The sequence below is a fragment of the Podarcis erhardii genome (genome assembly GCF_964252035.2).
Source record: "Podarcis erhardii genome assembly, chromosome: 10".
Lineage (NCBI taxonomy): Eukaryota > Metazoa > Chordata > Lepidosauria > Squamata > Lacertidae > Podarcis > Podarcis erhardii.
In genome coordinates this window covers 6,643,217-6,659,005 of record NC_138500.1, presented here as the reverse complement: position 1 = coordinate 6,659,005, position 15,789 = coordinate 6,643,217, and the positions used below count along the sequence as shown (strand labels likewise).

The following is a 15,789-nucleotide window of genomic DNA, read 5'->3' as shown; positions in this document are numbered from 1 at the left end:
AAACTGGTCTCAAGATGTCGAGGACTTTATGTACCAAGAGTAACACCTTGAACTTGGCCTGCAAAGCCAGCCTTTCAGCTGTGTAAACTCTGAGCTCGATCCTTAAGCAAAAATTATGGACCTCAACAAACGTGATAACCCTGATGCCGCTGCTACGTTTACATTCCAGGACATCCTGACTTTTTCTCAATATTTATCCTCCAGATCCTGATCCTCTTTCAAACACTCACTTTATCAGTCTTTTTCCCCAGCAGCCTTCTTGGCTACACACCCAGAAGTAAGCACAAGATTTCCAATGTGGTCTTACCCGTGCTGAGTAAAGTGCTCTTGTTGATTTTTGGATCTTTGAAATGATATTTCCGTTAATAAAAAATAAAGCGACATTGGCTGCATGTGCCGCAGTCGCACGCGACTGGCTCGTGTTCTGTTTAATATCCCCTATGACACCCCAAAAGACATTATTCTGTTTCCTCAGGTAGAACAGAGCTCCCTTCATCTTGATCCAGAGTCCCATCTACACTCGCTAGAGAATGCACCACGTCAGGTAACAGAGACCCCAGAAAAGATGGAGACAGATGGTGACCTATTCAGTGTAAGCACTACCTCCAGAACTCAATAAAAAAGATGCATATTATTTGTCTGTTTTCTTTCTCTTCAGTGTGGGGGGAAATAGCTGAACTTATTCCAAGCCAAACCCATTTGAGTCTGGGGACGCTCTGGAAATGTAATGAGACTGAAGGTACATTCTTTCACCTTTGGTGGACATGCCCAAGGATTAAGACATTCTGGGAGATGATTTACAATGAAATGAAAAAGGTATTTAAATATACCTTTCTTAAGAAACCAGAGGCCTTTCTCCTGGGCATGGTCGGCCAATTGGTGCCAAAGAAGGACAGAACTTTCTTTATGTATGCAACAACAGCAGCAAGAATACTCATCGCGAAGTATTGGAAGACACAAGATTTACCCACCCGGGAAGAATGGCAGACGAAGTTGATGGACTATATGGAATTGGCGGAAATGACTGGCAGAATCCGAGACCAGGGAGAAGAGTCGGTGGAAGAAGATTGGAAAAAATTTAAAGATTATTTACAGAAATATTGTAAAATTAATGAGCTATAGAAAAATGGTGGAATGAAGTTATATTGCTTTGGCAGAAATGTTATAAGGAACTAGGTACAGATAGATTGTTAATGTATTAAAGGGAAAAAACAAGGTTAGAATATGTTAAGATTAATTATAGGACAGAAAATAGATGAAGATGAAAAGGAATTGCTGAAACAGTTAATTGAAGTGGTATACAAAAAGGGAGGCGTGAGGAAGTCAATGAAACAAGTGAATGAAAGTTAAGATTGAAAATATTGGAAGTGTTTTTAATTGTTTTTGTTTTGTTTTGTTAATTCAATGTTTTATGTAGTGTTTTTGTTTCTGTTTTTGTATTTTATTATGTTGATTTGTTTAATTCTTTTTCTTTTTTTGTAATCTTTAGACTCTTAATAAATATTATTTTTTTAAAAAAAATCAGTGTGGGGACGCTCTCCCCTCGCTAGACCCTGCTGAGTCGGACACGACTAAACGACTAAACAACAACAATAACAATGATGTTTATTTTCAGCCTCCAAACTTGGAGGCAGCAATTCTTTTGAATACCACTTTCTGGAAACGGCAGGAAGGGGAAAAAGGCTCTTGTGCGTGAATCCTGCTTGCAGGCTTTCCACAGTGGTGGGCCACTGGCCTCATCCAGCACAGATCAGACATGGCTGAGGCTGCATTGGCACAGTTCTCCGTTCTGCCCCAGTGGGGCAGTCTGCATCTTCTGAAAGGGCTTTTAGCACCTGCTTCTTTGTCATAAAACTTCCTTGATTTTTGTCTCTGTAGGTGCCTTCCGGTCTTGAGCTGGAGACGGAGCCGAATTCTGCAGAGCTTGTGTCGGCAACACCCACGGCATCCACAGAACTGCTGGGACCTCTGAAGAAAAAACCCAAGGAGCAAAAAAGGGAGAAAGAAAGCAGTCGGGTGAGTTAAGGGGAAGAAACCCAAGAGAGTCTACTTGTGTTTTTTTCAAAAACACACACATTATTTTTCCAAATTTATAAAACAAACAAACATAAATCCTAACTGTAATAATTCCACTTTTGTTAACATTATTGAATGACATCCTCGTATCCCCCTGGCTGAATTTCAGTGTATATCATTGTAACAGTTTTCCAAAACTAATTTCTCATAAAGTTTACTTAGTCAAGTAACACCTTTCTTTCTTTTCCTATTAACTTTAAACATATTATTCTATAACATCACATATTTAAATCCTAAGCTAATCTGGTAATTGCAAGTATTTCTGTTTAAATTATCTTAGCATATTTAGCTAAATAATCTTTGAATTTCATCCATTCCTCCTGGTACTCCTCCTCCTTCTGGTCACGGATTCTTCCAGTCAGGTCGGCTAGCTCCCAAAAGTCCATCATCTTCATCTGCCATTCCTTCACTGTTGGCACTTCTTGTAGTTTCCAATTCTTGGCCAACAAAATCCTAGCAGCAGTTGTGGCATACAAAAACAATGTAACTTCTTTCTTGGGCAATTCTGGACCTATTATTCCAAGAAGAAAGGCTTCTGGTTTCTTAATAAATGTATATTTTTTTAAAAAATTCAGTTCATTATAAATCCTCTTTCACCTTGGGGCAGGTCCACCACATATGATAAAAGGTACCATCTTCTTCTTTACGTTTCCAACATAGATTACCACTATTAGGATAAATCTTTGCTAATTACAAATTACAGGGGTTAAGTACCATCTATACCTCGTTTTCATAATATTTTCCTATAACACCGTACATGCAGTGAACTTGACCCCTTTCCTCCACAACCTTTCCCAGTCTTCAAACATTATGTTATGTCCCACATCTCTTGCCCAATCTATCATCACATCAAGAGAGTCTATTTGGAAGAGTTTGGATTTGATACCCCGCTTTATCACTACCCGAAGGAGTCTCAAAACGGCTAACATTCTCCTTTCCCTTCCTCCCCCACAACACACACTCTGTGAGGTGAGTGGGGCTGAGAGACTTCAGAGAAGTGTGACTGGCCCAAGGTCACCCAGCAGCTGCATGTGGAGGAGCGGGGAAGCGAACCCGGTTCCCCAGATTACGAGTCCACCGCTCTTAACCACTGCACCACACTGGCTCTCTTGGGAATAATAATAATAATAATAATAATAATAATAATAATAATAATAATAATAATAATAATATATTATTTATACCCCGCCCATCTGGCTGGGCTTCCCCCAGCCACTCTGGGCGGCTTCCAAAAGAATATTAAAATACTGTGATACATCAAACATTAAAAGCTTCCCTAAACAGGGCTGCCTTCAGATGTCTTCTAAAAGTCTGGTAGTTGTTGTTCTCTTTGATATCTGGTGGGAGGGCATTCCACAGGGAGGGTGCCACTACTGAGAAGGCCCTCTGCCTGGTTCCCTGTAACTTGGCTTCTCACAGTGAGGGAACCACTAGAAGGCCCTCAGAGCTGGACCTCAGTGTCCGGGCAGAACGATGGGGGTGGAGGCGCTCCTTCAGATATACTGGGCTGCCTTTGTGTGCTCAGAAGGTATTCTGGGAGGGTGGTGATGCGCCAAACGGCTTCTGCGCATGTTACCACTAACCCTTGGATCGTGTAACCAAGAAGCATGCTCTGGATTCACCTCTGTGTAGATGAGAGCCTGTTTCGAAGCACTAGAAGGGACACAGCTCAGTAGTAGACCATCTGCATTGCATTCAGAAGGTCATGGGTTTAAAGAGGGATCCTGTCTGGCCTCTCTTGGGAGGGATTCCGCAATCTGCAAACATCCACAGAAACAGCTATTTCTGTTTCCTTTGGCTCTGACTGCAGCATCCAGCAGAGGGCAGCCGGCCCACACAATTCAGACCAGCTGGATTCCTCCTTTTGGAAAGGGGGCTCTATGTTTGCAGAATCCCCGCAACGGCTGTGGGACTATGTTAGCTGTGCTCGTTGATTTCAGTGCAGAAGTTTGAAATAGCAGCACATGGGGAGATAAGCAGGAGGAAGGTTTTACAATCCGCAATCAGAAAGAAGAGGAGCACCAAGAAGATTGGAAGAAATTTAAAGACTATTTAGCTAAATATTGGAATATAAGATAATTAGAAGATACTTGAAAGTATCTGATAGGCCTAGGATTAGAATAAGAACGTTGTATAGTAATATGGATTTAAGCCAAAAAGAAAAGAGAGGAAGATAGTAAATGGAAGGAGTTAATTTTATTAGAAAGATGATTTTGGAAAACTGTTACAAAGGTATTACAATGAAATTCAGTTAGGGGGGAATCGAGGAAGTCAGATTACAATGAAAGTTAACTTGGATCCTGGAAGGAATAAGTGTTTTTATTCTTTTTTCCTTTTTTCTTTCTTTTAGTATTGTAAGGAGTTTTGTTTTGTGTTTTTCTATGTCATTTTTGTTATAAATGTGGAAAATCAATAAAAAAATTGGGGGGGGGGGGCGAAGGAGGCAGGTTTTACTCCCATACTACCTCCTCCCTTTAAATAAATAAATAAATAAATATTTTTTTTAATTTATACCCCGCCCTTCCCGGTTCAGAAAACCAGGCGCAGGGTGGCTAACAACAAATTTAAAACACTTAATTGGTGCAACAAAAAAACCAGCATAAAATACAGTATAAAACATGAATAACAATAAATTCAGAATTTAAAATCAATTTAGGGGGGAAATCCATCCAGTAAACATTAGATGATCACCAGGGCTAGCTGGCTAAGTTAGTCCTATTTGGGCCAGCGAGGAGACCAGGGGAGAATTAGCTGTGGGATCCCAGAGCGGGTAATCTTCATAAAAAGAGGAAGGGGAGGGAAGGAAGGGGAATAAAAGATCAGGCTAAGTTCAAATTGAAAGCCAGGCGGAATAGCTCTGTCTTACAGGCCCGGCAAAAGGAGGTTAAATCCTGCAGGGCCCTGGTCTCATGGGACAGAGCATTCCACCAGGTCGGAGCCATCACTGAAAAGGCCCTGGCCCTGGTGGAGGATAATCTGACTTCCTTAGGGCCCGGGACCTCTAAACTATGGTGATTCATGGATCTTCAGGTCCTCTGTGGGGCATACCAGGAGAGGCGGTCTCATAGATACGAGGGCCCTAAGCCACAAAGGGCTTAGCTTTAGCGGTAAAAGTAGACTCCATCCACATTTATCTGTTCCTTACATTTCCTCCAAGGTGGCATACATACTTGTTTGCCTCTCCACTTTGATCCTCTCCACTTTGTGCTGTGAACCACACGTCATGTGCCGCCTCTCAAATGGAGGAATTGATACTCAAACTGTGGGCTGTAGGTATTTCCCCCAAACCCAATAGTGCTCTATTCACTCCATACTTTTTCAGTAGTTTGGGGCCATGGGGTTCCAAAATGTTGGAGTTGCTCATGAATGAAGTTTACAAACCCCCACACCCACCCCACACCTCTTTCCATCCAGAGTTCAGGCAAGCAAGAGGCATGACCCCACAGGAAGGGATCATTCTGTGGGACGTGTCGCCATGGGAGAATACAGAGGGCTAGATGAAGAGTTTTGTCCTCTAAGTTCCTGTTGTATACTGAGTTGAATAGGATCCAAAAGGCAGCAGTTTGATTGGTCCTAGCACAATAGGGTCCAGAATGCAGCAGTCTGATTGGTCCACAGGAGCCACCCAATCCAGCTCCAGGTGGAAGTGAATCTGCAACCTGATTGGCCTACAGGTGAATCCCGGAATTAGCCAATCACGTGGGGCCCATTGTGTAAATAATGTATATAAAGCAGACATTCTGGGGGAACTTCCATTCCTCCTCACCACTATGAGCTGAATAAAGGGCATGAAATCCACTCTCGACTCCGAGTATATTTCAGTTCCCCTGCTACGGCAAACCTTCAAATTCCTCCTTTGGCAAAGCATTTTCCTTTGCAAAAAGCTTTACCGAGGTGCCGTTTTGCTCTGACTAAGAATGCTTGGCAAGCCCGGAGCACGATTCAATCTCTCTTTCCAACGATGCCCTTGCCTGCCGTCAGCTATTAAAAAACTCCCGTTGCCTTCAAGAGGGAGCAGTTGCTAAGAACCAACTGCGAAGCCCCTCCACCCCCTCCTCTTCCCTTGCTTCCCATTCCAGAGGAGTTTAAATAACCCCACAGCCACTCGCGAGCAATGCTAAGGCGGGTCAATTACGGCCAGGTAGCACACTTTCATTAACAGCCGGTTTTAAGTGGAACCGGGGGGCTATAGAGCAGTTTAGAGAGGACTCTACCATAGTCTGTAATAATAAAAGAGAGAGGAAATATGTTAAGTTGTGGGTGAACATATCAGACGACACAGCGATTCTTCAAGCAGTTCTTGTTTATTCACAAGCCAGAACAGAACTGAACTGAAGGGTTCAGCCAGCCTGCTTATATAGAGTTCCACTAGAACACAACAGTAACCATTTTCTGTAACTATCCAATCACTGAACGTCATTTTCAATCCCTTATTTGCACATGTGGACCTGAGTGAAAACTATCTACAGTATCCCCCTGCTGGCCCAGGGTGAGAGCTTCAGTACATAACAAAATAGGTCGGGCGATCCCTTCTACGGGGTTCATCACGGAACCAAGGTGGCTGGGGGTCAAAAAAGTTTGGGAACCAGTGAGCTGAAGCAACTGCACAAGAGATAACCCTACACAGTGCAGGAAATTCTTCTGAATACCAGTTGCTGGGAACTACAGGAGGGAAAAGGGCTCTTGTGATTGCATCTGGCTTGTGGGCTTCATGAGGGACGTGGGTGGCGCTGTGGGTCAAACCACAGAGCCTAGGACTTGCCGATCAGAAAGTCGGCGGTTCGAATCCCCACGACGGGCTGAGCTCCCGTTGCTCAGTCCCTGCTCCTGCCTACCTAGCAGTTCGAAAGCACACCAGCACAAGTAGATAAGTAGGTACCGCTCTGGCGGGAAGGTAAACAGTGTTTCCGTGCACTGCTCTGGTTTGCCAGAAGCGGCTTAGTCATGCTGGCCACATGATCTGGAAGCTGTACACTGGCTCCCTTGGCCAATAAAGCGAGATGTGCGCTGTAACCCCAGAGTTGGCCACAAATGGACCTAATGGTCAGGGGTACCTTTACCTGTAGGCTTCACATTAGGGCATCTTTTTGGCCCCTGTGAGAGCAGGATGCTGGACTAGATGGGCCATTGGCCAGATCCAGCAAACTCTCTCTTTTTTTTTTTTTTTGGCTTAAAAAAAATCATACAGACAGCAAAACAAAGAAGCCTAAATTAACATTGCCTTCTACCGATAAGAAATAATAATAACTATTACAATAATGAAAATACTACAAGTACATTTACTTCCCCTTTTAAACTTCTATTCTGGAAGTCAATGTTTGTTTTTTCTTTTTAGTGTTTCTATTATTAACTTGTAAGATATGGATTTGTTTCCCCCCCGCCCCGAATGTTGGTTTTTGTGTTTTGTGTATTGTTATTTTTCGATATTTTTCGTGTTGTGTGGAAAATACTAATAAAATTTATTTTAAAAGAGAAAAAAGAGAAAAGAAATGTCTAGCTGGTGATATATAATGATGTTGAAAACCAGCCCTAGTCGAAATTAAAGGTTAAACGTTATGCGTGTCTTGGGATTGTGTGACAGCCTCTCAGGGTGGCAAAACCCCTCTCTGCTCTGTGTCCCTCAAAACTTGCCAGAGTTTTGCATCCTCTGAAGTTGAATGAACAAGGCACTTTCTAGCTTCTGTTCCACTCAGTGGCGTAGCATGGGTTGTCAGCACCCGGGGCAAGGCAAGTAATTTGCGCCCCCTAACCCGTGGATTTGCGCCCCCTAACCCTAACCCCCAGATGTTGCGCCCGGTGCGGCCGGCCCCCCTGCACCCCCCACGCTACGCCACTGGCGTAGCGTGGGGGGTGCAGGGGGGGCCGGCCGCACCGGGTGCAACATGGGCGTGGGGGTGCGCTCGCACTAGCAGCTCTCTGCCCCTACTAAAATCCATGGGTTAGGGAGCCCGCGCTCGCTCGGCTTGGCGAGGAGGTCGCGGAAGGGGGAGAGCGAAGCCTTCTGCCGCGGGCCAAAAAAGGAGAGGAAGCCGGGCGGGCGGGCGGGCGGGCGGGCTGGCTGGCTGGCGGGGGTCTGGCTGCGCCTGCTGATGCCGTTGCCGCTGCTGCCGGGCTTTGACAGCTTGGCGAAGCAGAGGGAGAGGAGCTTTATGGTAATTGCGGCTCTCTCTCCACTGGCCCTCTGGGTAGTGAGCCGAGCCGAGCAGGGAGTCTGGCGAGGGGGCGGGAAGAGACTTCCCCCCCTTTTTCCCACCTCGCCTGGTCAAAAAGGAGAGCGGAGTCTCCTCAGGGCGCCCTCAGGCAGGGCAGGGCAAGGCAAGCAGAGCGAGGAGGAGAGAGAGGGGAAGGGGGGGGAGCAGCCAGGAAACGCCATGGTGTGGAGGGGGAATCAATTAAGGAGAGAAAGCGAAAAGCCTTGGAGAAAGGAAAAAAAAGGAAAGGAAAGAGGCAGCTCCGGGAGAGCGCGGGGGAAAGAGAAGCCTCGCTGCTGCTGCTTGGGAGAGTAAATTACTGTACTTGCCTTGCCCCGGGTTAGGGGGCGCAAATTACTTGCCTTGCCCCGGGTGCTGACAACCCACGCTACGCCGCTGCGCTACGCCACTGGTTCCACTCCAGCGCCTCCTTCCTCCCTTGCGTCTATATTTCGCTTAATGCTTTAACCGTTTGATGAATCATTCCCCTGCCCCCATCTAGCCACAAATCCCTGTTCAGAATGTGAGACCTGATTGATAGCTTCTCATGCTGCTTGCTGAAATTGCTTGCCACCTGTGGAACTGAGGGTTGGCACAAAGGATGGTTTTGTAACATGCCCCTTCCTCTTGCTCTGTTTGCTTCCCATCACATCACACCGAAAGCACAGTAGAGAGGCTAAGTTTTGGGAGGCTGCAATATCCACCGAGAGGACCGACTCACAGCTGGGATGTTTGGCTGTCCCGTGGTGTGGAGTTTGGCAGTATCTGACAGCTGACGCACGATGCTGTGAACCGAAAACAGGTTTGCTTGATTTCCCAAAAGCAAGCTTCCAACTTCGTGTGGTTTTTTTCCATGATCATTTTTTTAAAAAAAAAAATTCTTTATTGCAAACATGTAGATACATCCATTATACACAAATAAAAGGAAAAGGAAAAGAAAGAAAACAGAAAAGGAATAAAAACAAAAAATAGATAACTTCAAAAACCAAATATTTTCAAATTAACTTCTAACATAAGGAATACAAGCCTTCTTTACAGTTCTGTTCTGGCCTGTGAATAAACAAGAGCTGTTTGAAGAATTGCTGTGTTGATATGTCCACCCACAACTTAACAGATATCTCTTCTTTCTCGTATCTAAAAATGCAAGAAGGGCCTTTACACTCACCAGAAGCTCAGCTCTGCTCTCGCCGGTCCTGGAAGGAGCCTAAAAAAAATCCCATATGCTCAGAGACTTTGTGCCTGTTCACTGGGGGAAATAGGAAGCCCAGAGCACTTTTTCTTTAGATGTCCCTTTTATGAAGAGGCACGTTGTGAGACCATTGATCCCCTGCTGGTGAGGCTCGCTGACCTCCCGGAAAAGCAAAAATTGACCTTTTCCTGTTATGCAAAGATCAGAAGACGACCCGGATGGTCACCAGATTCTATGTACAGATCTGTAGGCGCAGACCATCTCCCAACTCAAACTAGTCCGTAAAGAAAATCCCCAAACTCGGTTCCATGGGAGACTCTGGGTCATCTCTCTGCGGTAAGGTAAAGGTAAAGGGACCCCTGACCATTAGATCGAGTCTCGGACGACTCTGGGGTTGCGGCGCTCATCTCGCTTTATTGGCCGAGGGAGCCGGCGTGCAGCTTCCGGGTCATGTGGCCAGCATGACTAAGCCGCTTCTGGCAAACGAGAGCAGCGCACGGAAATGCCGTTTACCTTCCCGCCAGAGCGGTACCTATTTATCTACTTTCACTTTGTCGTACTTTCGAACTGCTAGGTTGGCAGGAGCAGGGACCGAGCAACGGGAGCTCACCCCGTCGCGGGGATTCGAACCGCCGACTTTCTGATTGGCAAGTCCTAGGCTCTGTGGTTTAACCCACAGCGCCACCCACCCACCCCTCTCTGCGGTATCTTAAAGTTTTAAGTTTCTATGCGCTTATCACATTTATAAATTTTAAATTTATTGTTGTACATTGTTTTCATTGTTTGTTTTCCTTCTGTGACTGTACCCCAAGTGTGTTTTATAAGCTGGTCTCCGACCGTAATAAATTATCACAGCAGGGGAGAGTTGCTCCTGTGTTCAAATCCTGCTTTTGGGTTTCCCACAGATATCTGGCTGGCCATTGTGAGAACAGGACGATGGATTAGATGGTCCATTGGCCTGATCCATCTTATTGATTAATTTATTGATTCAAACTCAAATACTGGGCTTATTATTAAGCAGGGATTCAAAGTAATCCAGGGAACTTCTGTGCAGGTTTTTTTTTCCTTTTTGGCCAACGCTATCTTCCTTCAAGCAGGAAAATGCCGGCGGCCTTTCTGACCCCGAGGACAGAAGCAGCGGCAGAGTCCGAAGGACGGCAGAGACCCGGAGCCTTGAGGTAAAGACCCCCCTCTTTACCCTTGAGCCCCAGGAGGTGTTGATTTTTTTAGCAAACAAGCAAACCGTGTGACTTACTTTTTATTGTGGCTGCGCAGGTGCGTTCTCCTGGTGCGCTTGGAATTAGGGGAGCCCTGTTGGAACACCATGCCAGTTATGGGGTGAGTTACTGTGGTTTTTTCTCTTTTTCTATTTTTTAAAAAATATTTTTTATTGCTCAATTTCCACATAACAAACTATCAAGCCATATAATCACCTACATACCGTATTTTTCGCTCTATAAGATTCACTTTTTCCCTCCTAAAAAGTAAGGGGAAATGTGTATGCGTCTTATGGAGCGAATGCAGGCTGCGCAGCCATCCCAGAAGCCAGAACAGCAAGAGGGATTGCTGCTTTCACTGCGCAGCGATCCCTCTTGCTGTTCTGGCTTCTGAGATCCAGAATATTTTTTTTCTTGTTTTCCTCCTCCAAAAACTAGGTGCGTCTTGTGGTCTGGTGCGTCTTATAGAGCGAAAAATGTGGTAATTTCTCCCCCCTTCCCCCCCCAATGACTTCCCCCAGCTCCTCTCGCTGATTTCGCTGCACATATTTTTCTCTGCTTATTATAAAACTGTATATATCCTTACATATCTGCCCATTGTGTTATCAACCATAAATTTGTGTGTGTTTATTCAAAACCTGCCAAGGAGTCCATTTCATTTTGTTGTGTTTTTAAGTAACTTGTGAAAAGTACCTATTCTTCTTTAAAGCCACAGTTGTCCTTATCTCGCAATTTGTATATCAGTTCAGCCAGTTCTGCATAGTTCATCAATTTCTCTTGTTGTCGCATACATAAATAAGTTCCTTGTTTCCTTGGCAGGTCTTGTCCTACGATCCCTAACAAAAATGCTTCTGTTTTGGTTTTTTTTACTAATGTCCTTTTTAACATTTTCTTCAATTCATTATATATCATTTCCCAATTTTTTAAAAACTTCTTTGCGTTCCCACCACATATGATAAAAAGCCCCTTCTTTTTCTTTACATTTCCAACAAATGTTAGAGCTGGTTTTATACATTTTTGCTGTCTGTACTGGTGTTATATACCATCTATACATCGTTTTCATATAATTTACTTTCAGAAGGGAACAATCTGTAAATTTTAAATCTGTTTTCCACAATTTTCCCCAGTCCTCAAATTGTATATTATGTCCTATATCTTGTGCCCATTTGAAGGATGAGCGCCTTCTGAGATGTGAATTATATGAAATCACTCTCCATTGGAAGTTTCCGGTGTAAATATGTGCAAATAAATCATATTTCAAAGATACTGCAGACTCTGCGATACCTCATTTCCCCCGAAGGAACACAGACCCTGGCTGAATGCCCCAAACCCCTTGGAATCTCGTTCAGAGACTGGGATGGCCAGTTAATGTGTATTAGGAGAGGGGTGCTCTGCTCATGAAACCTCATAAGGACTACAGTGGTACCTTGGTTTTCAAATGCCGTGGTACTCAAACAACTTGGAACCCAAACTCTGCAAACCCGGAAGTAAGCGTTTTGGTTTGCGAACTCTTTTCGGAAGCCGAACGGGCTCCGTTTTGAGTGTTCCACTTCTGATTTGAGTGCCACGCTTCCGTTGTTATGCTGAGGTCTGACTGTTTTTGTTATTTATTTATTTTGCATTTTTGTTTTTGTGGCTCGTGTGTGTGTGTGTGTGTGTGTGTGTGTGTGTGTGTAACTGTGTGGAACCCAGTTCAGCTACTGATTGATTGATTGATTGATTGATTGATTGATTGATTGTGTGACTGCAATACATCGTTCTACCTCCGCGGACACTGAGGTCCAGCTCCGAGGGCCTTCTGGCGGTTCCCTCCCTGCGAGAAGCCAAGTTACAGGGAACTAGGCAGAGGGCCTTCTCGGTAGTGGCACCTGCCCTGTGGAATGCCCTCCCACCAGATGTCAAAGAGAACAACATCTACCAAACTTTTAGAAGGTATCTGAAGGCAGCCCTCTTTAGGGAAGCTTTTTATATATATATATAATAATTTTCATTAATTTTCCAATTTTAAAATAAAACAACAACAACATACAGACATCAACAAAAACAAACAAACACAAAATATCATTTCTTAACCTCATTTTCATAACCCTCCTTTCTCGGACTTCCCCATACCTCACCCTTTTTGCATCCTTGTTTTACAATTTTTCAACAACCCTTTTTACCAATTAAATTAAAACTTATTATCTTTCTCGATTTCACCTTAAATCATCAAACAGTTTCAGCTGTAATTCTGCATCTTCCTTCCCCTTGACATTTTAGCACTCCTCAATTTTATAACAGTCCTTAAGATATACTTTAAACTTCTTCCAATCTTCCTCCACCGTCTCTTTCTCTTGGTCACGGATTCTGCCGGTCATTTCTGCCAGTCCCATAAAATCAATCACTTTCGTCTGCCATTCTTCCAGTGTGGGTAGTTCTTGTGTCTTCCAATACTTTGCTAGAAGAATCCTTGCTGCTGTAGTGGCGTACATAAAAAAAGTCTTGTCCTTCCTTAGCACCAATTGACCGACCATGCCCAAGAGAAATGCCTCTGGTTTCTTGTGAAAGGTACATTTAAGTACCTTCTTAATTTCATTATAAATCATTTCCCAAAAGGCTTTAATCTTTGGGCAGATCCACCAAAGGTGAAAGAAGGTACCTTCAGTCTCATTACATTTTCAGCATTTATTATTGGGCAGATGGTAAATCTTCGCAAGCTTGACTGGGGTCATGTACCACCTATAAATCATTTTCATAATATTTTCTCTTAAGGCATTACATGCCGTGAATTTAATACCGGTGGTCCATAACTGTTCCCAGTCAGCAAACCTAATGTCATGACCAATGTCCTGTGCCCATTTAATCATGGCTGATTTAACTGTCTCATCTATTGTATTCCACTTCAGCAACAAATTATACATTCTTGATAAATTCTTAGTATTGGGTTCTAACAATTCTGTTTCTAGTTTCGATTTCTCCACCTGGGAAGCTTTTAATGTTTGATGTATTACTGTATTTTAATATTTGATTGGAAGCCGCCCAGAGTGGCTGGGGAAGCCTAGCCAGATGGGAGAGGTATAAATAATAATAATAAATTGTTGTTGTTGTTGTTGTTTATTGCTTTCGTTTTATGGATCAATGGTCCTGTTAGATAGTAAAATTCATGTTAAATTGCTGTATTAGGGATTGTTTTTTTTAAAAGTTTGGAACTGATTAATCCGTTTTGCATTACTTTCTGTGGGAAAGCGCGCTTTGGTTTTGGAACGCTTTGGTTTTGGAATGGACTTCCGGAACGGATTAAGTTTGAGAACCAAGGGACCACAGTACTTCCTTTACAGAGAAATTGCAACCTGATGTGGAAATGCAGTTAGCTAAACTAAAGGTTGGGAAAATGAGGAACTGACAAGAACCTCAACGGAGAGATTTCACTAGCCTTATATGCCTAGAATTTGATTTCTCATCCATTCCTCCCTGTGCACATGTAATTTTCCTCTCCTCTCTTTCAAGGCTTATCCTGGGCCTCACGGAGCAAGGAGAATTAAGGTAACCCTTTTTGCAACAGCAGGTAACTCTCAATTCTTAGTTGTGATTCCTGCAGCCGCCTCGGGTGGCAGAGTCCCATGGGGTGGCACCCCAGTCTGTGCCCCACCTAACCCCTGCTGCTGCTGCTGCCAGAGAAGCATGGAGCAGTAAGCGAGACTTTGGCAAGGGGCAAGGCAGCTTCCCTTTTTGCCTCAGGCGGTGAAATGGGATGGGACATCCCTGATTCCTGGCATAGGGTATGTCCGAGAGACAATCAGTCCTCTATGAATTTGTTTGATACTCTTTTAAAGCCATCCCAAGTTGGTGGCCCTCACTCATAGCTGTCAACTTTTCCCTTTTCTTGCAAGGAATCCTATTCGGAATAAGGGAATTTCCCTTAAAAAAGGGAAAAGTTGACAGCTATACCATCACTTGGGGAGTGAATTCAATAGGTAAGCTATGCGCTATCAGGGGTGGCCAACTCCCAAGAAACTGCGATCTACTTAAAACTGGCAGTGATCTACCCCATTTTGGGGGGTTCAGGTCGAAGTTGTTGAGCTTTTTAAAGGGGAGTTTAGCTTCTTTTGGGGGAGCCAGTGATCTACCAGTGATCTACAACGGACGTCCAGTGATCTACCAGTAGATCACGATCTACCTGTTGGACATGCCTGCACTGTGTGAAGGACTTTCTTCTGTCTACTCTGAATCTTCCAGCATTCAGCTTTGGGTTGTTGTTGTTTTTTCTCAATGTGGAAATTTTTTATTTCACCATTACAGAAGAAGCTCTTTTGCCAGTTCTTATATGACTGTTGAGGGACGTGGGTGGCGCTGTGGGTTAAACCACAGAGCCTAGGACTTGCTGATCAGAAGGTCAGTGGTTCGAATCCCCGCGACAGGGTGAGCTCCCATTGCTCGGTCCCTGCTCCTGCCAACCTAGCATTTCGAAAGCACGTCAAAGTGCAAGTAGATAAATAGGTACTGCTCTGGCGGGAAGGTAAACGGCGTTTCAGTGTACTGCTCTGGTTCGCCAGAAGCAGCTTAGTCATGCTGGCCACATGACCCGGAAGCTGTACGCCGGCTCCCTCAGCCAATAAAGCGAGATGAGCGCCACAACCCCAGAGTCGGTCACGACTGGACCTAATGGTCAAGGGTCCTTTTATATAACTGTTATAAGTTACACATATAACACATATGCAAGTCCTGTGAGTAAAATCAGTAAAGAAATAAAATGTAATATTTATATTCTGGGCAGTACTCATGTTACATGTATGGTGTCCATTTACACAGATACTGCTTTGAGGCCTTTTGCAATCATGCAGTGTATAATTTTTGGAAATAATGGAAAAGCTACTGAAGTTTGAGTATATTAGCTTGTTGGTTGTTTACACTGTACAGGCTGTTATGACCTTCCAATGACATTGTTAGTAGCTGGCAGGCTGCCAATCCCTACTAAGGTTGGGCCAGTGTTGTGATTCGCTAATTGCAGCATTAAGGCGACCTATTGTAGACAGTGTGTGTGTTTTGCGTGGGCTGGCTTAAGGTATATAAACTGGGCCAAATAGTTGGATTTTGGGGCACTCCCACCACATGTGGAGGTATGTGCCTATGGAGGTGC

The 15,789-nt window shown here is 44.2% G+C and overlaps 1 protein-coding gene across 1 annotated transcript in view; it reads left to right on the top strand.

Annotated features, from left to right (window-relative positions):
• LOC309351654 (uncharacterized protein) overlaps positions 1-15,789 on the top strand; it is a 246,190-nt gene that overhangs the window by 140,803 nt on the left and 89,598 nt on the right. The window contains exons 55-59 of the mRNA XM_081879440.1: positions 476-592; positions 1,879-2,016; positions 10,554-10,634; positions 10,732-10,794; positions 14,160-14,195. Of these exons, the coding sequence (XP_081735566.1) occupies positions 476-592; positions 1,879-2,016; positions 10,554-10,634; positions 10,732-10,794; positions 14,160-14,195 (435 nt within the window). The remainder of the gene's footprint in view (positions 1-475; positions 593-1,878; positions 2,017-10,553; positions 10,635-10,731; positions 10,795-14,159; positions 14,196-15,789) is intronic.